This window comes from Channa argus, chromosome 14 (assembly GCF_033026475.1).
Source record: "Channa argus isolate prfri chromosome 14, Channa argus male v1.0, whole genome shotgun sequence".
NCBI lineage: Eukaryota > Metazoa > Chordata > Actinopteri > Anabantiformes > Channidae > Channa > Channa argus.
In genome coordinates, this window is record NC_090210.1 from 4,148,101 (window position 1) to 4,171,588 (window position 23,488).

At 42.0% G+C, this 23,488-nt stretch overlaps 1 protein-coding gene across 4 annotated transcripts in view; it reads right to left on the reverse strand.

Annotated features, from left to right (window-relative positions):
• The window catches only part of pbx1a (pre-B-cell leukemia homeobox 1a), a 49,005-nt gene that overhangs the window by 10,044 nt on the left and 15,473 nt on the right, over positions 1-23,488 (reverse strand). For all 4 annotated transcript variants that reach the window (XR_010910667.1, XM_067475649.1, XM_067475650.1 and 1 more), the window contains exon 3: positions 1,471-1,715. Coding sequence is in view for 3 of the 4 variants with exons in the window: in XM_067475649.1 (XP_067331750.1) it covers positions 1,471-1,715 (245 nt within the window). In the remaining variant the exon portion in view is untranslated. The remainder of the gene's footprint in view (positions 1-1,470; positions 1,716-23,488) is intronic.

Below are 23,488 nucleotides of genomic sequence, written 5' to 3' on the forward strand. Positions count from 1 at the left end.
TTTCAGTCCCGTTCACGTTCAAGAGGTTTAAACTGTCTCCCTCTCTTTTCACTCCATCTTTCAGTCTAGCTTGTTCTTTCTCTGTCTGAATCAGTCACTGGATATAACTGCATTCAGAGTCAAGGTGTCTGTTGCTTGTCAACACCAGGGTTACGTCAGTCAAAGTGATGCACTGAGCAGCCGTTCTGCTTGCACACACATGCCAGACACTACTCACTCATATGCGTGCGAAGTGTACGTAGCATGGTGACACAAAAATGCTCAGGTGTATATTGACTGTGACAGTTAGCGATGACTAGCCTTCCTCTGAGAAGACGATAAACCCAGAACGCTTTGACTTTCGAGGGAATGACGAGACGTTACAGTCTTTAGAAAAGGAGCTGGTGTGTGACTGATATAATGGCTGCTTGCCTGCTGAAGATAACATCTCTGAAAGCTTGGCTTGTCACGAGTTGGTCGGTGGGAGCTGATTTTCAACAGCATTATGCTTAAATAATCACCTCATTCATCTTTTATATGAGCTTTTTCCTGTGGAGATCATCTCAGCGTGTTTTGGCCAAAGGACAAGTAAACAAGCCTCGGACACAACGCAGGGCCTTTCTGGTGTTTAACATATTTATTACACACTCTGACTCTCACATTCACAAGGGCAATTTAGAGTCTTTAATTAACTTCAGCTGCATTTCATTTCACCATAGAAGGAAACACATATGTATGCATGAATATGAGAACTCTGTACATTACGGACACAGGACAAGTCTTTTTTGCATTTTTGTTAGTTTTTCCAGACTGAAAAGAAAGAAAAAAATCCATGCTCTCGTTAATAGGAAGAAGCCAGAGATCACAGCTGTACCTTGAAGTCAATCTTACTTCTGTCGAGCATAAACTCCATATCTACAAGTGTCCTGCCTAAGAACCAGAATTCTGTGATGAAACAAACAATCCATGTTGGCAGATTTGGCACACAGAGTGTAGGCCGCCAACTATGAACCAAGTGTATCCCTAGTTTGCGTCTGGCATTTTTTCCCCATGTCCTCTCTTTACAAGGATTTACTCTCATTTCACTTGTGTGTGCATTCAACTGCCCTAACATATTTGAATGAAACAGATAATTGCACCGAATGGGAAAATCAACAGATGGAGGTATAGTCATACATGGTGTCGACTGTGAAATGGACATAAAACACAGAGAAGTTTAATCCAGACTTGCTTACACATGTATTAACAGGGTTGACAGTTCCTATAGAAAGTACTCCAAGTGACAAAAATGCTCCCTGGTCAATTTATCATCTTGCTGGCCAAAATGTGCAGCAGACTGGAATTCTACCAATGCATTTTGGGTGTTTCCTGATAAAATAAAATATATTTCAGCTGTTGCAAGAGTTAGAAGTAAATATTTACAGTATTTAACTATTGTATTCTGGAGTTTTAAAATGTGCTGGTGGAGAGCCAGTGTTCTTCAATTCCCACCTGTTCATACTTCTCCAGCTCCGTGTGGTAAATTTGTCGGATCTGAGACAGCTTGGCTCGGTAGTCGGAGTGCTCTGCAGAGTTGTCTGCGCCGACGCCGCCCGTGGCTGCCGCAGCAGCTGCCGCGGCTGCCGAGCCGCCGCCTTTCTCTGGTCCGGCCACACCTTCTGCCAGCAGCATGTTGTCCAGTCGCATCAGCTGGGGATCTGGGGGCTCCTCCTCCTGGGCCCCTCGGATACTGAGCACTTTGGAAAACACAAGAAAAAGAAATGGTATTATGCAATGTACTATCATAGTGGGTTGTAAATGACTCACTTTTAAAGTGAACACTGTGACGGAACAACGCACAATGATTTAACCATAACTTAAAGTCTTAACTACTTGTCGTAGTCCAGTCCACCAAAGTGAACTCTCTGAAATATGGCCGTCATTTTAATAGTTCAAGTCTGTGCCATAAAAACCTGCAGCCTCACAGAAGCTGGCAGCTAGGCAAGACCATAAAACTATAATTTCATCGATTCTGACTACCATTTTATGTGAAAAAATTAACACAGTCTTCCACCACAGTTCATCTTTCATTGCACTCCTTATGCTCAGACTATGCTTAGGCTGATGGCTTTATTATCTTGTCAGATGTTGTCTGCAAAGAAAAACAAAATAATGACACAAGTCTGACACAGCGTATTAATGCAAAGACACATGGCTCATATAAATCTGTTAAGGAGATTACAGAATTAAAGCTAAATCACATAGTTCCTTTGCTAGTACACAATGTAAGACTTAAAATACTTGTAAACCTTAACAGCAAAAAAGTAAAGGTGAAAGATGCAGATTCCCTCATAAATGTATTCATAATTATTAGAATTAGTTACAACACTCAATACATAAGTGAAATGCTGAGCAGTAAACATGTTTTCGCATCTCAACATCAAAACTTAAATGCCGGATTTTGGATACTTTCTTTTCATATTACACAAGTAACTACTGGATGAACATTCTAATGCATCCCGGGATGAATCCTTACACATCTGGGCAGACCCAGCTCACTCACATATTGTAAAAAGCGACATTTAAATAGAACAAAGACGGGTCTTTTTAGATGGATATGCACAAGCAAAATACACAGAAAAAAATCTGATAATTGAACGTGTTCACAAATCCATCTCTGCACACACCCACACACCTGGATATTTTGAGCGATATATGTGAAACAAGCTCAACTCACACAAAAACAATGCGTCTGACTTCTACATTAATGGAATCTTATTAAACATACACGCGCTTCATCACATTTTCTTTTTTTTTATTTAGTAGCAGCTGTACTGCTCTGCCTCTTTCTGCCACCAGAAGGCTCCCTTGGTAAAGCTGCAGAACATCCTGCTTTTCAAAGAGGTGCTGAAAACAGTCCACCAGGTGCAGCCCACTATTCCATCCACTGTCTTCAAGGACAAAGACAAAGCTCATGCTGGCACAACATTTGTCATACACACTTTAATCCACACATCTATCAAAATGTTTCAGGAGAACAATCTAATACTGCATACTGTATGTCTCCTCCATGATAACTGTAGACAGTGAGGGTAAATGACAGGTTGTGTGACGGAGAAGTGAAGCCATATTGTAGCTCGCAGTCTCATGGTCACAGCAACGGCTCTTTTGTAATGAGGATGTAAGGCTGAGTCACCCTGTGACCTTTCTGGTGAGAGGGGGGTCCAGATGGATTGCGTGGAGAGCTTGTCCCTAGTCCTGCAATTTTAACTCCACCACCTTTTTTCCCTACCCTCTCTTTTTCTCCTCCAGCAAAAACATCATCCATTCCCATCAGCTCCAACACGTGAGCAAGCTCAGCTTAAGAGGCAAATGTCAATGGCTATCAGACGGCTGGAAAAGGTCAGGAGTTCAGATGGGGAGCAGACGCGTGTGTATGTGTGTGTGTGTGTGTGTGTGTGTGTGTGGGTGCATGTGCACATGTGCTAGAAGATAAATATGTGGATATTTTTCATGTGAATCACACCATCGGGAAATTATAACGTTCACCAATTTGATTCTGACAAAATAGTGGCACATTCCAACCAGAGGGTGAATCTAATGAGCCTAAGAGTGATTTATTCATTCCCTCCAAGTCCCAGAGTGCACAACTAAAAGCATGAAATGGATTAAATAAATACAATTAATAAGGAAAATCAAACAATTCACTGTGCTGTAGCATAATTACCCTAACCACAGCCATCAGCCTTATTTATTTCTGTTCAGTAATAGCAATGAAATCGATTAGACCTCGATGCCAGTCAGAGTGCTTGTTGTGAACTCTGCAACCATGGACTATATATTAACATAATCACCTGACAGAGGGAAGTGCCCTCTATTACAATACATCACATGCTCCCAACACTTGTATAATCACATAAATACCCTTTTATATAGACTTTCTAATCCACTGTAGCAACAAAAGCATGGAGTCCATACTGCTGTGTGATTCTCTTATTCCACTAACAGTCCCAGATTTGCATCTATGAAAGGAAGATGGCCATCATCTCATCTTGATCATTACCGACAGACTTAATTGAACAATGAGAGGACACAATTCCCCTTTCTCTCACTTCCTCCCTCTCCTCTTCTTTCCACACTCGGGTATAATTCCTTCCCTGAGATGTGGAGCACTAAACCCAAGAAGGAAAGGCATAAAAAATGAATATGCATCATAAACAGTTCTCGAGCCTTTTCCTGAATAACACATGGAATTCTAAGAATAAGCCTTTGTTTTGCTTATTAAAAAAAAATTAATTTCTGCTGTTTTACTTCCTTAAGAGCTGGCTCATGCCCATTGCCACAGTGCCTGCTGTTTACAGACAACGGGAGTGTAAATAAACATGACGATTAAGCCACCCACACGTACACGGAGAATCAAGGTGCACACACTCCAACACACATAAACAAACAACACAAGCATACACTTTGTGCACAAATGTAAGCCCTCATATAGGTGCACACACTGGAAAAACACACAGCTATGCACATTGGCAGACTACCCTGAGCACCCAGCCTGGCGCCCTGCGAGTGCTTTTAAATGAAAACATGTTTAATTAATGATGTTGAAGTATTCTGTCACAATTAGGAAGATTTACTGTCAAACAAGGCAGCAGTGATGTCCCTGACAGCCATGATGAAAGTTTACCCTTCTTGCCTCTGACTGGCAGCTAGCAGCCAGTGCTGGACTGGATCCATTTCCCATCAATACAGTAATGCAATACACTCCACAGCACCATAGTGTATATATGTGGTTGTGTACGTGTGTGTCCTTCCTTGCCTAGCTCTTGTCCACATCACATGACCCCAGAGAGGGTCAGCCAGTGGCTGTGCTCTCTATTGATTGTGTGGGCACACGTCATCTAGGGTTTCAGCAGTTAATAAATCAGGCTTGCTCCTGACACAACTCTGGGTGTGTGTGTGTGAGTGTGTGTGTGTGTGTGTGTGTGTGTGTGTGTGTGTGGGCCTGTCACGGACCAGTCAGCAGGAGTGGAAGCGACAGCCACATGATAATGTAACATCACCACCATTCATCCCTGCCACACAGCATTCTGAGACAAAACAACAACAACCTAGGAACCTGAAAAAAGCAGCGTGATTTACAGCAGACATGACAAGTATCACTAATACAAATCCTCCCCTCCCTGCGCCTTCGAGGAGTTCAGCATCCTGCTCTAATCTGCATATGATACAGGCCCAATAAAGCGGCTTTCATAAGACGCCACACATTTCACACTGACCCACACAGCAGAGGTAAACTACAGAGCTAAGCAATACTATTATCATTACTGAGAAAACTAAATGAACATTATGTTGTATTATATCCAATTTACTGTATATGTGGTCATTTCTACTAAATTGAATCTGGGCTTCAATACTGAAAGAACAATCCTTAGAAAATTACTAATCGCAGCTCACTACAGAGTCTATGCTATGAAAACAATTGCTTTGCTTTAAATACTGTGTTGTTTAAAATAATCTTAAAATGCTCTTTACGGTAGTTGTACTCAGCTGTAGCTTGAAGCTTGATTCAAAAATGCCTCTCAAGCTGTTAAACTCCATTGATTTTGCATAGCACTCACGCAACATTGTCAATGCAACCACAAGGGGGCACAAGCCAGTGCCTTCTTGTGCCAGTCCCAACTCTGGATAAATGTAAAGGGTTGTGTCAGGAAGGGCAACTGATGTAAAACACATGCCAAATTAAACATGCAAATCATGACTTCCACACCGAATCTGACTTCAATACTGGATCGTTCAGGGCCGGGTTAACAACGACCACTGTTTGGGCTACTGTTGGTCGAAGAAAGACAGGAGGAAGGCGTATTCATATGCAGAGAGAGAAGAAGAAAGCCAGGAATGTAGGACTGACAGTAGGGACTTTGAATGTTGGGACTATGACAAGAAAGGCTAGAGAGTTGATGCCATGATGCAGAGAAGGAAGGTGGATACAATGTGTGTCCAGGAGACCAGGTGCAAAGGTAGCAAGGCTAGAAGCTTAGGAGCAGGGTTCAAGTTGTTCCATGGGTCAGATAGGAAGAGAAACGGAGTAGGGGTTATACTGAAAGAGGATTTTGTGAGGAATGTTCTAGAGGTGAAAAGAGTATCAGACAGGTTGATCAGTATGAAGCTGGTAATTGAAGGTGTGATGTTCATTGTTGTTAGTAGTTTTGCCCCACAGGTAGGATGTGAGTTAGAAGAGAAGGAGAAATTCTGGAGTGAGTTAGATGAAGTGATGCAGAGCATCCCCAGAGGTGAGAGAGTGGTGATTGGTGCAGATTCCAATGGACATGTTGGTGAAGGGAACAGAGGTGATGAGAATGTGATTGGCAGACTTCGTCTTCAGGACAGGAACACAGAAGGACAGATGGTGGTAGACTTTGCAAAGAGGATGGAAATGGCTGTAGTGAACACTTTCTTGCAGAAGAGGCAGGGACATAGGTTGACGTATAAGAGTGGAGGTAGAAGCACTCAGGTGGACGACATCTTGTGTAGACGTTGTAATCTGAAAGAGGTCAGTGACTATAAGTATTGGTAGGGGAGAGTGTAGCCAGACAACACAGGATGGTGGTATGTAAAATGATGCTGGTGGTGAGGAAGATGAAAAAGAGGTTAGCTAAGAAGAAGTGGGACACTGAGAGAACTGAAGAGAGTAGACAGGAGTACAGGGAGATGCAGCATAAGGTGAAGATAGAGGTGGCAACGGCCAAACAAAGAGCATATGAGGACTTGTAGGGTAGATTGGACATTAGGGAGGGAGAGGTGGATTTGTCCAGGTTGGCGAGGCAGAGAAATAGAGATGGGAAGGATGTGCAGCAGGTTAGTGTGATTGAAGATAAGGATGGAAATGTATTAACAGGTGCCAGGAGTGTGATGGGAAGATGGAGGGAGAACTTTGAAGAGTTGATGCATGAGGAAAATGAAAGTGAACAAAGAGTAGAAGAGGTGACTGGTGTGGAGCAGGAAGTAGCAAAGATTAGTAAGAGTGAAGTGAGGAGGACGTTGAAGAGGATGAAGAGTGGAAAGGCAGTTGGTCCTGATGACATACCTGTGGATGTATGGAAGTGTCTAGGAGAGGTGGCAGTAGAGTTTCTGACTAGTTTGTTTAACAAGATCTCAGAGAGGATGCCCAAGGAATAAAAGAGAAGTGTACTGGTGCCCATTTTTAAGAACAAGGGAGTTGTGCAGAGTTTTGGCAACTACAGAGGAATAAAGCTGATGAGCCAAACAATGAAGTTGTGGGAAAGAGGAGCTGTGGTTTTGTATGAGGACGTCTGGAGCGGCAGAGAAGTATGTTAGAGTGGTGCAGGACATGTATGAGAGCTGTAAGACCGTGGTGAGGTGCTGTAGGTGTGACAGAGGAGTTCAAGGTGGAGGTGGTTCTGCATCAAGGATCAGCTCTGAGCCCCTTCTTGTTTGCTCTGGTGATGGACGGGCGGACAGATGAGGTTAGACAGCATTATCTGTGGAATATGATGTTTGCAGATGACATTGTGATCTGTAGTGAGAGCAGGGAGCAGGTGGAGGAAAATCTAGAGAGGTGGAGGTCTGCTCTGGAAAACAGAGGAATGAAGGTTAGTCACAGCAAGACAGAATACATGTGTGTCAATGAGAGGGACCCAAGTGAAACGGTGAGGTTACAGGGAGCAGAGGTCAAGAAGGTGCAGGACTTTAAGTACTTAGGGTCAACGGTTCAGAGCAACGGAGAGTGTGGAAAAGAGGTAAAGAAGCGTGATTGATTGGTTGAGAAGGATGCAGAGGTTGGAGCTCCAAGGCAGGAGGTCTAGAGGAAGACCAAAGAGGAGATTTATGGATGTAGTGAGGGAGGACATGAAGTTAGTTGGTGTGAGAGAAGGGGATGCTGAGGTCAGGGTTAGATGGAGGCACATGATTCGCTGTGATGGCCCCTGAAATGGAACATCTGAAAGGAAAAGAAGAAGAAGACTCACGCAACATTGTCACTCTTACAATGGACAGTTAAAAGGAAAAAGAATAAAAGTGGTTGAAGCAGAAACAAACATATCCTCCGTTTCACTGGATGCATCAAATCCCGGTGCCAACTTTACCTACATGCAACTTGACTGATAATTATTCATTTGGAGACTTTTGTATTGTAGCTATTGTAGCTGCTAGCTTAAAGCAGGGATGCGGAGTAGGCTATAAAAGCAATATTTGTTTTCTTTCATTTTGCAACTTGAAGTACAATGAAATGACATGATCTAATTTATTGCCTTATTTAGATTCCATAATAATCCATATGCAGTAGTATTCCCCAAGATCTGTAAAATGTAAGTTATTAAATCAGAGTTCAACCTATACATTAGAGGCGACCAACAAACAAAGCTATTATTATTACTGGGAACATTAAATGAATTATTTTTAAAACCAATAACAATTATGATTATATCCATTACATCCAATTAACTCCATATGGTAAACGGTCTGCACTTATATAGCGCTTTTCTACCTATTCTTTTCTACCGACACCTCACTTTATTCTTTTCTTCAAAGCACTGCTTCTTATTCACCCATTCACACTCACAATCACACACACTCACACACCGGTGGGGGAGTTGCTATGCAGCTGGCCAACACTCACCAGGAGCAACTAAGTTGGGGTTCAGTGTCTTGCTCAAGGACACTTTGACATGTGACCAGAGGAGCAGGGGATTGAACCAACAACTGTGAGATTGGTGGACAACCGCTCTACCTTCCTGTGCCACAGTCGCCACCTGTGGTCATTTCTACTAAACAAAATGTGAGCTTTAATAAAGAGCACAATAATTAAGAAATAGCTAATATTAGTTGGCACAACAATTAATAAACTATATTCTCATCATTGCAAAGTGTAAATTGTCCTAAATGTCCTGTACTGTAAGCTGCACTGGTTTTGTTGTCTAACGGTGAACTCATGGGAAACTTTCTCAGACCCAAAATGTTCTCTCCATCACCAGATAATGGGAGGCTGTACAGCCTCAGTACACAAGGGCATAGTCATAAAGTACCTCTAAAACAGCTTTATGTTTTATCAGCCATCTTGAGTATCATGTGCAGAAAGAGGGCAGAGCCAGAGTGTTGTATATGACACTTGGTGGGGGGATGGGGGACACCAAGGACAAGGAAAAACACCAAAGAAATACTGGAGGGACAGGCAAAGACGAGGCGATGTGGATGGTACAGGCACAAGGAGGGAAGAGTGATGGAGGGAGAATGAAAGGCGAAAAATAGAAATGGAATAGGAAAGCGAGGTGTCAATTAAAAAAATGAACCCCAGAGCATTTGGGAGGTGACAGCTGGTGGGAGACGAGCTGACAGGCGTCACATTAGGCGGATTTGGTGGCCGCTCCCCTCATCCCCTCCTTTTTTTTTCCCTCCCCTCCTCTCCCTCTATCTCTCCCTCTCTGGCTTTCTCCACTGGCGATCGGTAGTTTCTCATGCGGCAGTAGTGGCGGCGGCAAACGAGGCAGGAACTCAGCTTGGTGTTTTTCAGAACAAGTTCCCCCTGCAGCTACTCCTAATAACGGTAATTATCGTCATCATCTGAGGCTTAAGCAGGCCAGTTTGAGGCCTTAGGGGCTGGCCTGATAATGAGGCAGCCAGCGCCAGAGGAGAAGACCATTCAGAGCACCGCCCTGCCACCAACGCAGAGCACTCCCATTTAAAAGCCTTCATTAAAATAATTTATATTCAAAATAGGCAATATATTAGCCCCCTGGCTGTCAGTCTTTCTTACGGTGTCTTAATATATATATCTTCTTGATTGAATCAAACTCATGCTCAGCCAATGTAGTTCTTCATGCTCCAGGCTGCACTGGGAACCACAGTGGCTGAATAACTGAAGATAAGTCGCAAGCTTGTGGAGCAGTGAGCTTGCACAGACACAAACACATCTTTATGAGAGAGGGTTCTGAAGGATTATTGAGGCATTGTTGCCTTGATTCAACATTGGGCAAGTGTCAGGCAGATCACAGGCCTCAGACTTTACAACCAGAGGGGTAAAAGGTCTAGTAACTCTCAGTAGAAGTGCTTGTTGACTGTCCGAAGAGTTTTGGAAGGTTGACACTTTTTGAAGATCAAAATAAAGGCTTCAACAAGTGCGCTTATACTCTAAAGCCAACAATCTGATGTTCATACCCATTTGAAACATTTACACATTCTTGTTCTCTGACACATCATATGAAGTAGTTCTAGGATAAGTAACTAGAATTACCACAGCACTACTTGTTTCAACTATCCTGAGACTAATCCCGCACAATATTAGTATTATTTTCCTTTTTTGAGGCACATAAACATGTCACTTCTATAACTTATGAAAAATTACGATTCAGATAAGGGAAATATATGCTTAATGAACACGTTTTCTAGACTTGAGTCAGCAGACACACTGTGGAGTACTGCAGTTTGATACCCAGCCATAGCTGAGGAGGTTAATATTAGATGTGTTTAATGAATCTGCTTAAACAAAAACACAAAATGTCACATACTATTGCAGACAATGATGCTCAGACTTCCTTAATGTTTCAAATTTGTCACCTACATCTACAAACAAATGTCAGCCTCTCATCAAATGACAGCCAGTGTAGTGATGCTGTCTCAGGCAACAGTTGGTGAGGAGGTGACGTGTGAAGCGTTTGGAGCCAGGAGGAGATGGTCCATGACAGCTAGCATCCTGCCCTAACTGTTGCCCTACAAGCCCTCCCTACGCACCAGGACAAGACATGAAACAAGAGGTCCGGTAACACAATCCTGCCCAAGTCCCCGTGGTGTGTGTTCCTGTGCATGGCACATTTCATAAGGCTCCGCTCTTTGACTGGTGATGAGTTTATGCGAAGGTAATTAACAGTAATTAATCCTTAATTACAGCAATTAGCAGAGTCGCAGTAAATTAAGCCACATCTGGAGGCATGGAGCAGGGCTAGACAAGTAGGGGTGGGATTTTTGACAAGAGGGGAGATGCAGAGAAGCAGAGACCACGTGACTGAGATAGTTTAGGTCTACCTGGGACGTTTGGCTTCCCACCCCTGCTGTGAGCAGTCTTTGGGGACCTATGACACACTGTGTGATCTCAAAGGTGGGTGATGGCGCAGGGTCTGATGAACACAGAGTGCTGAGGGAGTGGAGGTTCATTTTTAAACAAAATGGTTTCATCTCAGGGAGAAAGGCTCCCTTAAGCTACCACGCAAGGACACCCACCATATGGCCGCTCACAGACATCGGCACATAGTGCTTGTGGTTCTGCTTCGCTGTGCTCGGCTTCACTCGACATGTAAACATGCATTTTACACAGCGTCGCTTGAAAGCAAAGCTAGCTCGACGTTTGCTTCTCTGGAAGAACAAAACTACACCGTCTGTTTACAGGTTAAAATACACAGGACAAAAGCAAAGACAGGCTACTGATATAGAATATTATTATCCTGCACAGAGTCACATGGGTCAGTCTGTACAATCCACTACTATTAAAAAAAGATTCAGAGTAGTTACTTAGATTATCCCATGATGCATTTCATCTTCAATGGGAACAATATCTTCCACGATGACAATGCTCTTCTGTATAAAGCACAAGTGGTCACTGAGTGCTTTGAATAGCATGATAATAATGTTAGCCATATGCCAATGCATCTTCTGTAAATAGGTATGATCCTATTGTCCTTGCTATAATTAGATACAATCTAAAGTAAGCATTTACATATATAAAGTATCTGGTCAGTGAAGTGTTACGTCAGAAACTAAATATACTAGCAATGTCAGCTTGGATAAATGTTAATGCTGTTTCTTGTTTTGTTTTTTTCGTCTTAGTTTTTACAAGCTCATGAGCATTTTTGTTGAGCTGCAAGGCTTTTAGCTTTACCCAATGGTTTTAGGGTTTGAATCATTAGCAGCCATCTTCTCTGGGTTCTCAACAAGAAGCCCTGAAGCTCTTCACAAGTTCAGATCCTCACAATCCCACAAGGCCACTTTATCTCATGTTAACTCATGACCAACCACAGCAAAGCTAAAAATATTAGTACATTGTCAATGTGATAGGTCATGCAAATGAATTTATGAGGTTACAAGAGGACAAGTGCAACTGGTGACTAATTTAGTAATGGATTATTCAAGGATGGAAACTCTCAAATGTTCAAATAGCTTGTTATATCTAGAAACTATATACTCTGTTTACTTTCACATAATAAAAAATCTTTGTTTCTTTCTATTAATTAACCGACTTCAATTACTAACAATCACAGCTAGTCTCAGATTGTCATGAAAAAAAGAACAACGAGCATTATTCTATAAAGCTAAAGAACAACAGATTGCTTGTCTTGTCTAACTAATAATAACTAATAATATTCAAAGAAAAACAGCAACAGCTTCACATTTGAGTAGCTGACAATGGCAAACGTTTGTAACCTTATCTTTTGCCCAGACTATTATTTCACTGTACTTGCACATACTTTAGATGTATACACTCTAGGGATTAGATTTTTACAACTAATTCATTACACATATATATATATATATATCATTATATAGTCATAGTTTGGTCATCAAGTCGATAGTGCCTGTAACTACAGCAAAAGGTTGCAGTTGGGAATCTAGCAGGCGGGGCGATGTAATCCTAGTGTTTGCTACAGTAGCTTTTGAGGTGCCATTAATATTGTAAAGCTTCAGAGATTTGTTCCAGCAGGGTGTATTTTTGCACCCTGCTTTTATAGGTAGCATCAAGGTGGAATAACTCAAACAGTCTTTGTTTTGCTGCATGTGCACTTTGTTTGGATGCTGTCACAGCTACGGAAATCCCTGTGAGGTTTACTCCTCTGCCAGGCCTGGTGGTCTGGCAAGCGATGCTTAGCCTGCCTCTAGCTGTCAGGAGAGGAAAACTGTGTGAGGAATCACTGTCTATTAGTGAGACCAGCTCCATTTCATTTACTCAGAGATATATTTTGGTCAAATAGTCTTGTTAACGTCTGATTGTAACCTGTTTGGATTAGCTGCATAGAAAGGCACACATTTAAATACCCCAAATAGAGCACTTGAAAGACTAATGAAGGCCATCTTTTTGCATACACCTCACCTCACAGTACCAGAACCGTCCTAATGTAGAATTAAGGCAAATAATATTTGACTAATGTTTGCTACGAGAAGCCGCAGCTTCTTACTCAAAGGGAGCTGAAGCAAAAATGTTTGTGGTGATGCTGAATGAATCAATGTCTGTGTGTGTGTGTGTGTGTGTGTGTGTTGGGTAAGGTCAACTTGGGACAAAGGTTTCGAGATTTTACAATAAATATGACGTGTTTCTCCCTCTCTCCCTGCCTAGAGGCAACGCAGAGAAAGAAACACAGAGGCAGAGAGTGAGTGTTTACAGCAGAGGTAGTGGTCCAGGCAGTCTAAGTTGCCTGGCTGCCAGGCCTACCACACCACTAGCGGATAGAGCCTAGTCATTAATCACAGCCCTGTGGGATCGTCCCACTGTAGCAGAATACTGGGTCAGAGGGAGCTCCTGCTGTCAATCAGCACTGAAATGTGTGTGTGTGTGTGTGTGTGTGGAGTGGGACCGTGAGCGGGGGAGCTGTTTTTGATGAGAATGTGTCATTTTGCCTCCAGCTACAAAAAGCATATAATACGTACAAATTAATGCATTAATGCAAACACCAGTGTGCAAGTGCTAGACGTAATTTACATGAAAAGCATATCGAGTCATCCGTTAGGAATAAAAGCAACATTTTCTGCCCTAAAAGCTGAGGTTTGATTTTAAAAAATAAAGACAACAGTGCTCTGTGTAAAATGAGCAAATCGATATAAAATTCAGACAGCCCCGTGGCATCAGCAGCATGCACCAAAAACGCTAATATCCTATTCAAATAGGACGATGTGTGTGCTACGGGTCTACTATAAGCATGTTGACCCACTTTTTTCATGCTGCTGTCACAGGTTTGAATACTGTCGTCACAGCTCACAAACTAAACCAAAAATTTGTTTTACAACAGTTGCAAAAAGGGCTCACGTCACTTCACAAAAGAACATGCTGACCCTTTCCGACCACAGGTCACGTTGTCAGGCTGAAAGTGGAACGGGTTCAGGAAACCCGTGTAAACTAAAACTGCTCCAGCCTGAACTCTTCTGTTTTTCATACTGTCGTAAATGATATAATGAACCTATTCAGAAAATCAGCTGTGCAGCTTGTTTTCATGAATCCTTTTGTAGCTTTTGACAGTTTGTTCATCCAACACGACGGCCTGTACTCACTTCAACCAAAGGACATGAAGCACTTTTATTGATGCTGCGGTCAGCTTTGTCAATACAGTGAAGTGTATATGTAAACATAGGGATGTACCTGTCCGTCTGTGTTGAACAATCAATAATACACTGTTTATACTAAGTGGTTATAAAAAATATGTGAATGACATGTAAAACCCCAAATACAATCAAATCACTTTGAATGTAAAAGCCTACAAGTATTTTTACAGCTGTAATGAGAATGTTGACACAACAACCCATATCTTCCATTCCACTGCACACTGATTTGAATACACACTAAAAAAAAGTTGAATCTTTTTTTAGTAGGTTCATCAAATCAAGTTGAATGTTTTTTAGTAGGTTTTGTTAAACACGCTGAAATTCCAAGTGTTGCCTTCAGGGGTTGAACCAGCGCAGACGGCACTGAGATACCGAGAAGCAGAAGAAGAAGTGCTGGTACAGAGCCACAGTCTGCAGCACAGTATCCAGCAGTCAGACAGCCGTAACCATGGAAACAGCGTCAAATCTTCTATCAGTCCATTGTAACCGGTTCACCAAACTGATCAAATACACATCTATAACTGATCTGGCAACAAATGCCTTAAAAATTATTTTTTAATGTTAAATCAAAATGTTAATATTACATTCATTCATTTTCAAAATATACCTGTTGCATTAGTTTGTGGACAAAGAATTTCTTGAGTAGAAAACAAATTAATTAATAATTAATAATAAAGTCATTTCAAGACACAGTCCAAGGAGAATTAATGCTAAATACAGTATTTTTACTTGAATGTCACTATCTCTTTAAAAAAAAATTAATCTCGAAAAAACAAATGTTCATAAATGAGTGGAAACAAACAAAAACCAATTCCCATTTGAACATGGCATTTATGTTCTGTCAAATCAATTAAAAAGTGACAACCTGGGGTTCAGCTTTTCGCAACATTTTAAAGGAAGAGGGATTAAACCTTTCTTCACTTTGGTTAGTGGACTTCCTGTTCTACCTGCTGAGCTACTGTCCGGACTTAAATGTATATCTGGAAACAGTATATACATATTGTGCATGTGTATGTTCCATATGGTGCATATAAAATAATATTTTCTTTCTTTTATTACTTAGAACATTAGTTTTTTGTATGCATTGGTTCAGAAGTCTTTTCTTCTACTTTTTGTTTGTTTCATTATCTGTGTCAAAAAATACCTGCCTGCATATGCTTTAATTTTTCGTGGCAACACAAAATCACAAAATTGTCTTACTTCTATGATTGCCACGGTATGTCAGTATCATCACATATGTGATCCACTACTTCATCTTGGAGTTCTCCGCTTTCCAAACTATACCGAGCTCCACAGCCTCACCTCCCTCCCGGGCCCCCGGGTGAGAGCAGTCGTATTCTGTATTCAGCCTCTACACACCTGCATCCCCAGCTGGACATCTAACCCCCCCCCCCCCCCCCCCCCCCCCCCCCCCTCGCCGTACCTCCCCCCTCCCCCCTGCTCTACAGTGCTCTGCTCCCAGCTGCCTGGGCTATTTATAGGTCCTGTTTCATTTCCACACCTGCAGGGAGGCAGAGTTGTCACAGTGGGCCCACAGAGCCTCTCTGGAATACTGCATGGGAATGAAAATGCACCTTGCTGATGCAGGAACTTATTCTTGTCACTCTCCCTGTGGACTTGCACGGTGTTATTTTGTTGTGCATGTGCAGTGCAGTATGTGGTGCAAAGATAACGCGCGGAAAGGAATCCATGTAAATAAGATTCCCCAGTGAGGTGTGCGAGGTGTAACATGGATTACACTTTCGGAATAGTCACGTGTACGCCAGCTGGAAAAGTTATCAGTACATTTCCACATAACCGCCTGCGTGGACATCACTCCTGTATAAACGTAACTAACCAGAGCCAGCGAGGTAATGCTAAGTAAGGGCAGCGACACAAAGAAGTTCCGATTTTTCCTCCTACATTTCCGTTTTTTCCCTGTCATGCTTTTCTCTCTGGATGTAGTGGGCTGAGGATCCAGTCAGCGGATTACATTATCAGTCTGACCTAGTTGCCAGCTATCTCCTGAGACCTGAGGAGCCAGGCTTTCTGCACAGCCTTCCGCTGCTACAACACGCACACTGTGTAACTTTAATTTATCAGGGGGAAGAGGAGGGAGAAATGTGACAGGTTGACAGTTCTCTTTGCCTGCCACTCAGAGCACTCCCTCTCTCTCCCTGCAGTGTGCCGGTTAAGGGTCCTCACTATGGAACTGTGCATTACTAAGAGTGACTTTTATTCAGTGCACTGGAAACTCATCAGCAGGGCTGGAACCTTCTTATTAACATGAACATTTAAGGCAAGACAAAGCAAGAGTGGAGAAGCTGAAGTTCAAATCATTTTCTTCTTGATGGAAACAGCAAAATCATTAATCCACTGTTGTTGATATTCACACTGATTCACTCAAACAAAAGCCACTGTGTACAAATATCCCATTACCAGTAGAAGTCCTGCATTAAAACTTTACGTAAGTCAAAGTAAAGAAATGTTAGCAACAAAATGTAAGTTTCTTAACACTCTAATAGGCTCCACTGCCCCAGTCATATTATTTTATTATTGGATCATTGCTAATTGATACAGATATCTTCTTCGGTGGAGGTAGACATTTAACTGCTTTTTAATAATCTTGAGTATTATTTAATAAAGTATGCTGTGTTTATAAACCACTTAGGCCTATAGGTTTGGATATAAAATGAATTAGAATAGAAACATGCAACACTCTAGTATAAAGAAGAATAAAATAAAGCATAACATGGAAATTAAAAGAAGTGTATTAAATATAACAGTCCTTACTTTCATACTAGCAATATTATGTTAAAGTGTAACAATACAGTATACTAATAGGTTTTTGCACATCTTCTTCAGAACATGGCCTCCATCCTGGGCAACTAGTGTTCAATTACTTTCATCAAGTCAATCATGTTGCAATTAGTCAAGGAAAGGCTTTATTTAGCCATTCAAAGGAGACCATTTGGGACTGTTATTAGAAAAGCACAAAGGACTTAAAATCACAAAGGAGTTTCCAGTAGCAGAATTAAAATCATGACACACTCAGTCATGTGAAAGGCAGTACGATGGCAATATACTTTGAGAACAAAAGACTGAACTAATCAGCCTGCAGATTAAAAAATGAATATGGAGTTCGCAACAAAGGCAGCACTGATGTCCGGAAAAGGAAAGAAAAGGTGATGTAGAGCTGATTCTGTACAACTCAAAAAACCAAAACCCTGGAAGAAAAACGAAGGACAGGTTCAAGAGAGGAAACATTTCTCCGTGCTCCTTGCTAGAGGTGTGTTGAGGTTCAGCTAAAATTCCAAAATCAAACTAATTTGACAGCTGTAAACATTTACAGTCTTGACTCTCTAGCATCCAGCAGTTTAGATTAAACATCATTTCACAGAATACTTGCAGCATATGTGCATACAAGAGATACAGTATAGGTGAAGCACTTGTTTTTGGGTCATGACTGTTTCCCCCAGTTAGGGAAAAAACAGCCAATATGGTTTTTCTGTGAAAATTTAGAGGGGGTTGGGGTGGAGGTGGGGAGAGATGTGCTGCTGCCAGATTAGGCTACAGCCTGTGCCAAGGTTATAAACAGGCTGTTATCAGGCTTCCAAACAGAATAATCCTCCCTGTATCAGCGCCCAAACATATGGGGCCACACAAAGCAGCAGCAGCCCCTGACAGACACCCCCTTTTAATTACCCAGAGGAGGGGGGCAGGACCTTTCTCCCTGTGCCTTTCCCTTGCTGCTTTAGTTTCCTTCTGTCTGGCTGTCTAAGAAATGTTTTTAAGGAGGAGGCTCGTGTAAGCCACTTGGTATCACATGAAGCTTTAAGATATTGCCGATGAAGACAATTGTTAAAATAATGTATCAGTTTGTAAACAGTGTTTTGTTAGTAGGGAATTGATTATATGCGATTTAAGCAAAAATTGTGAACATTTGCAGTTTTTCTGTTATAATATGTGAATGTTTAAACTGAAAGTGTTTGGCTTTTAGGCGGTTAATCAGACAAAACAAGGCAACTTGGGCTTTAGCAAATGTGATATTAAATGGACCTAAACACCAAACAACCAGCAGATTAATCAACAATGAAAATAACCACTGGAGCCCTACAGTTTAGGTTTTGCACACAAAAGATATAGTATTGTCACCCTGTCTAAGCATTATTACAATTTGTAGATTATTCCATAACAAAATAAGTTGTACGTTTCATCCCCAAATTTAATCTTCGTTCTACAACATCCACCACGGTGACAGTAATATTTTAAGATTTTTTTAAAGGGAACTGTGATGAGCAAAAAAAAAAATCACTTTGTTTACAAAATATTGGATTTAAAAGAATCATGCCAATCTGTCCCAGTCAGGAGGACTCTCCCTATCTCAAAGAAATAAATTCTGATATTTTATATACTGCATACAGATTTTAAAGTCTTGTTCAATAAAATTTAAATGTCACAGTGGTGTAATAACAGAGATCGTATAAATGCTGGGCTTGGAAAAGCTATGCAAAAATGGCGGCACCCCTTTCCGCTTCTGCAATAAAGTTTTATTAGGCTGGATCGGCCAATAAACGTGAGCTTTGAAGGTTGTCAATGGGGAGTAATTGGCACGTTTTACAGGAGTGATCATATTTCTCTGAAGCTTTTTTTCATAAAGCATGAATGAATCTTGACAGCGACACAAGGAGGAATCTTCTTGTTAGGGATGTGACTTCTGCACCAACCATCAACTATAACAGCGGGGCATATAAAAACTGAGACAAAAACATCTGGAAAACCAATACACAGCAGGTAAATGACACCGCAAGATGAATGCAGAGCTCTGGTCGACTTGCTGAAAACCCTTTTTTGAGATTTCACATGAAAGATGGAGATACACAATAACAGTGCACACTTTTGGCAGCAGCAGAGCCCATTTCACACACCCCCAGACAGTGGAAAGAGTGTAGTCCTTAATGACGTCCAATCTTCTCTGTCACGCCGCGCTGGAGGCTCACCGGGGCAAAAATCGACCGACAGCTCAAAGTGCTGTTAACCGGTTTTGAGGACTCCTCGCTGATGCACAAAACACACCTTTATTTCTAACACAGCTTGCAAAAAGCATGCTATTGCTTCCCCTCCCCCACACAAACACAATTAAAGTTTGGACATCTTCCATATGGGAAAAATAAATACAGATTCCCAAATATTCACACATACCCTGGTCTGAAGTCAATTTCTCATTTGATACAAATGTGCAATTATATCATGTTTCATCATATCTACTGTAGGAAGACATAGACGTCAGCCACTGTAATGACTTGTAAACACAGACCAAAGATGATCATAACCTCAAAGAAAATAAAAGGGGGAATCTTTATTTTGCCATAGACAATCACTTTGAGATCTGAAGGTCTTTTCGTCTCCTTGCTTTTCAAACTATCTCCGTCTGAAGTCAGTTTCTCTTTTGATTAAGACTTGAGTTTTGAACTATAAAGCAATGTGCTGCGTTGCTGCTTGTAACACATAAAATGTATGACTAACATTGTGATCTTTTTAATGAATCAAAGTCGAGCATCGCCATGATGAAGCAATGCTAACTTTAGGTCGCCGAATATCTCAAAGGTTTTGAACGGGTGATTTTTAAAAGACAACGCTTTTGTCCAATAAATTGCTTTGTGCATTGTAATGCGAGATTAAAAAAAAGGCGAAAAAACAAGCAAAGCAGTTTTGTTTTTTGTCATCAGGTCTAAGCTAGCTCTTTGATTTGATTTCACAGCTGGAGAAGCATTTGGTAAGAAAATATCGGAGTGCAGCTGTAAGCCAAAGTGTCAGTGTCTATCCATCCCAGCGAGAAAGGCCCAAAATAATAATCAAACACTCTTGGCTCTTTGGAGCAACACTGCCAGCGCCACAGAAAAACAGACAGACAAACACAATGAGTGTCTCCACATCCCTGCTCTGACAGCAGACGCTGGCAGAGTCGGGGTAAACGGACGGTGAGGTGCAGCACGGCAGCCCCTAATGATCTCCCCTCTGTTTCAGCGGACTGAGAAAAGCCATTACCTCCCGCCACATTACCCTGCCATCCCTCACATGGTGGATGGCTCCTCTCTCCCATGAGCACCTTGTTCCAGTCATGGCTGGCAGTGCTCACCTCCTTACCGCCTCCTCTTCAACCTCGTCCCCCCCCCCCTCCTCCTCCTCCCTCTGAGACCCCCAGCTCTATACATCACATTTAACACTTTGACACTAACAGTCTATAATGTTTCTATTCTACAAAATCACTCTGCCAACTCCAGGATAGCAGAGCAGAGTCTGAGGAAAATAAATACCACTCTCAGCCGCTGGCAGTAAATTCTAAAGGAAAAAGAAAAGTACAAAAAGAGCCTATTATACACTCCCGGCATCTAAGAGGTCCTCTGGCTGCAGTGGAAGTGAGGGATAATTTCAATCGATACACATTACAGCTTCTACTGACAGCAACATCTCACGTTTTACATGGAGGATCGTCCAAGCTGTATAAAGAAGCCATATAACCATATTTCCAGAGACATCAACACTCCTTGCGAGCACTTTATAGCTGTATGAAAGAAACATTTCGCTGCATTAAATTATTAAAATCAAAAAGTGGCATGAATAAATAAAACCAGCCTGAATAAGAGATGTGACAAGACAGACTTGATGCATGACCTTTGAAAGTGTCTCAGTGTGTCAGCAGACGAAAAGAGAGGGACACGCTTTAAGCATGTGGCAAGAAAGAGGTATGGAGGAACCACAATGAGGGTGAAATTAAAAAAAAAAAAAAAAGAACGGAGAATTTAGGAAATGCCATAAATGAAACGCGTCAGGGAAGATTAGTCTATACAAAAACAAAGACGGAGCAATAAACATAAAAAACGTCTACACCTCATTGCATTACAATTTCTTTCTTTTGTCTCTCTCTCTTTAATATAAGTGTTTACTTGGGCAAAATCCAATCATTTCATTCTCTCGCAGCGCATTTCATGTATATAAACAAACATTTGCTCGACCTCACTGGAGTATTAGCTTTAATGTATCGTCAGCAAGCCTGGCTTTGAGAGGGCATTAATTTCAATTCGCCGATTTAAACACTCCAGTTTGTCGCAATCCTTCATCGCAGTACGCCACCAAGTCAACACACACAATGGGCCTATTTTTCAATCTAATGGTGAGGCCTACTTGCCATTAGTGCAAAAAAAAAAAAAATGCTTTTGCCTTTGAACAAGCCGCTCAAAACCCTGCATTTTAAAACGAATTTGAATAATTAATTGCAAGTTAAAACAGACACGAACCCCAAGAAACGGGCTGAGGGACGGGGAACTGGAAATATATTTTTTTGCCCTGAGGCCAGAAGATCTCTCATCTTAGAAAGCTGGAAAATCTAGTCTTTGAGGATATAGTGTGTAATCTCCAGTGAATCTAATGAAACAAAGTAAAAGATAACGCCACATTTCATCATATTGGAGACAGAGTGCTTCCTCTGGCTTGCCCTTGAGGTGGCAGGAATCCATAATCTGAGGAAATCAGTCTTTTTATGTAGTTGAGGTATCACAAGCCCCTGTTTGACCCGACTCTCAAGACAATTGATTTACGAGCAGATCCAAGACTTGAAGCCAAAAGTCTACACCTCTCCCTCAGATGGTCAAATGATAAATTTTTAAGGTCTTTCTGGGAAATACACAGCCTATTAGCCATATATATATATATATATATAGAGAGAGAGAGAGAGAGAGAGAGAGAGAATATATCTTTGTCATAAATGTTATTACAGTATTACATATTTAGCACCTTGTTTTCTCATATATGTCAAAATCAGACATTTAAAGAAGCCACCTCTCTTTCTGACTTGTCCTTGGCCCATTCCTTTGCAGTAAGCTTGTCTTTACTATTTAATTAAGCCACTATGGCCGTTACATTAATAATTGAGTGTGAGAGGAGACCCAGGGCAGCCGCAGGCTCTGGTGCATTGGGCTTCCTGGTGAGGAGTGTATTAAAAATGTGTGTGTTTATGTCCCCAGGGCGTCTGTCCTGGCTGCATAAAATTGAATTGGTTATATCTAATATATCATCCCCTAAGGGTGGCTGGGCGGGTGGGGAGGAGCAGGAGAGCTGAGATGGTCGCATCCTGCCAGCAGGGAATGAGTCCAGTCTTAGAGATTCAGAGAGAGAGGCATGAGGCCGTGACGTTAATGTCCCTCAGAATCAAATCGATGGCTGTCCGAAACCTCGGCATGCGTGGCCTTAAGCTAGGAGTACAAGACAAGCCCAGGACCAGATTAAACCCACTCGTAACCACAGTCTTTGTTCACTTTTGGTGTCTGGTGATGCATTCGGTGCATAAGTAAGAATGGGTGGAGGATTTCTTATGAAAACGGATTACACCCAGATACCAAATAAAGGCGAGGAAAAGCTTATGGCATTCATATAGATACTAAGAGGATGAATGCGAGTGACAATGTGAGTGTCTGAATGTAGAAGCAGCAAAAATATCACTCATGATCCATCCTTTCACAGACTCAGGGGCTGACTGCAAATACACTCTCCCTCTCTGTCTTTCTCCACCTCTCCTCTTATCTGCTTATCCAACCATCCCCCCACTCCACCTCCACATCCAGCCAGCTCTGCGACTTTATCCAACTCTGCACCTTTAAGGCCTCCAGACTCCAGAGGAATGAGCGTTTTAACACCACCATTAAGGTCAGGGCCTAAATTATTGATCTGCCACCTCTATCAGCATATCGGTCACGTAGCCAGTATCACAATCTAACCCCGCTGCCCTCGGCCAGCTCGCTGCGGCTCCCTCAATTAGAGAGAGATTCTCATTACAAAGAGAGACAGCGAGAGCAGTAAAGAGAGAGAGGAAGAGAGCAAGGTGGAGGGAGGGGAAAAAAGAGAGAGGTCCATTTCACACTGGAGGGGTAAAGGGGGACAGCAGGCATTCTTTACACCCACCCTCCTCCCTCCCATCCACCTCCTCCTCCCCCTTGAAGTCTCCCATCATCTCCCCAGACAAGACCCAAAGATGACAGGTCTTATCCTCACCAAAATGCGGGCGATAAGGCAGCTGTAAAAGAATAATAAAAGAATAATGCATGGAGGATGAAAGAGGAAAGCAGACAGGGAGTGAGGCAGAGAGAGAGAGAGCGGCAGGCCAGGGAGGGGGCAGCAACATAAATAAAGATGCGGCACAGTGGGGCTGGATTTCCTAATGAATTCGGAAGGTCCTGGA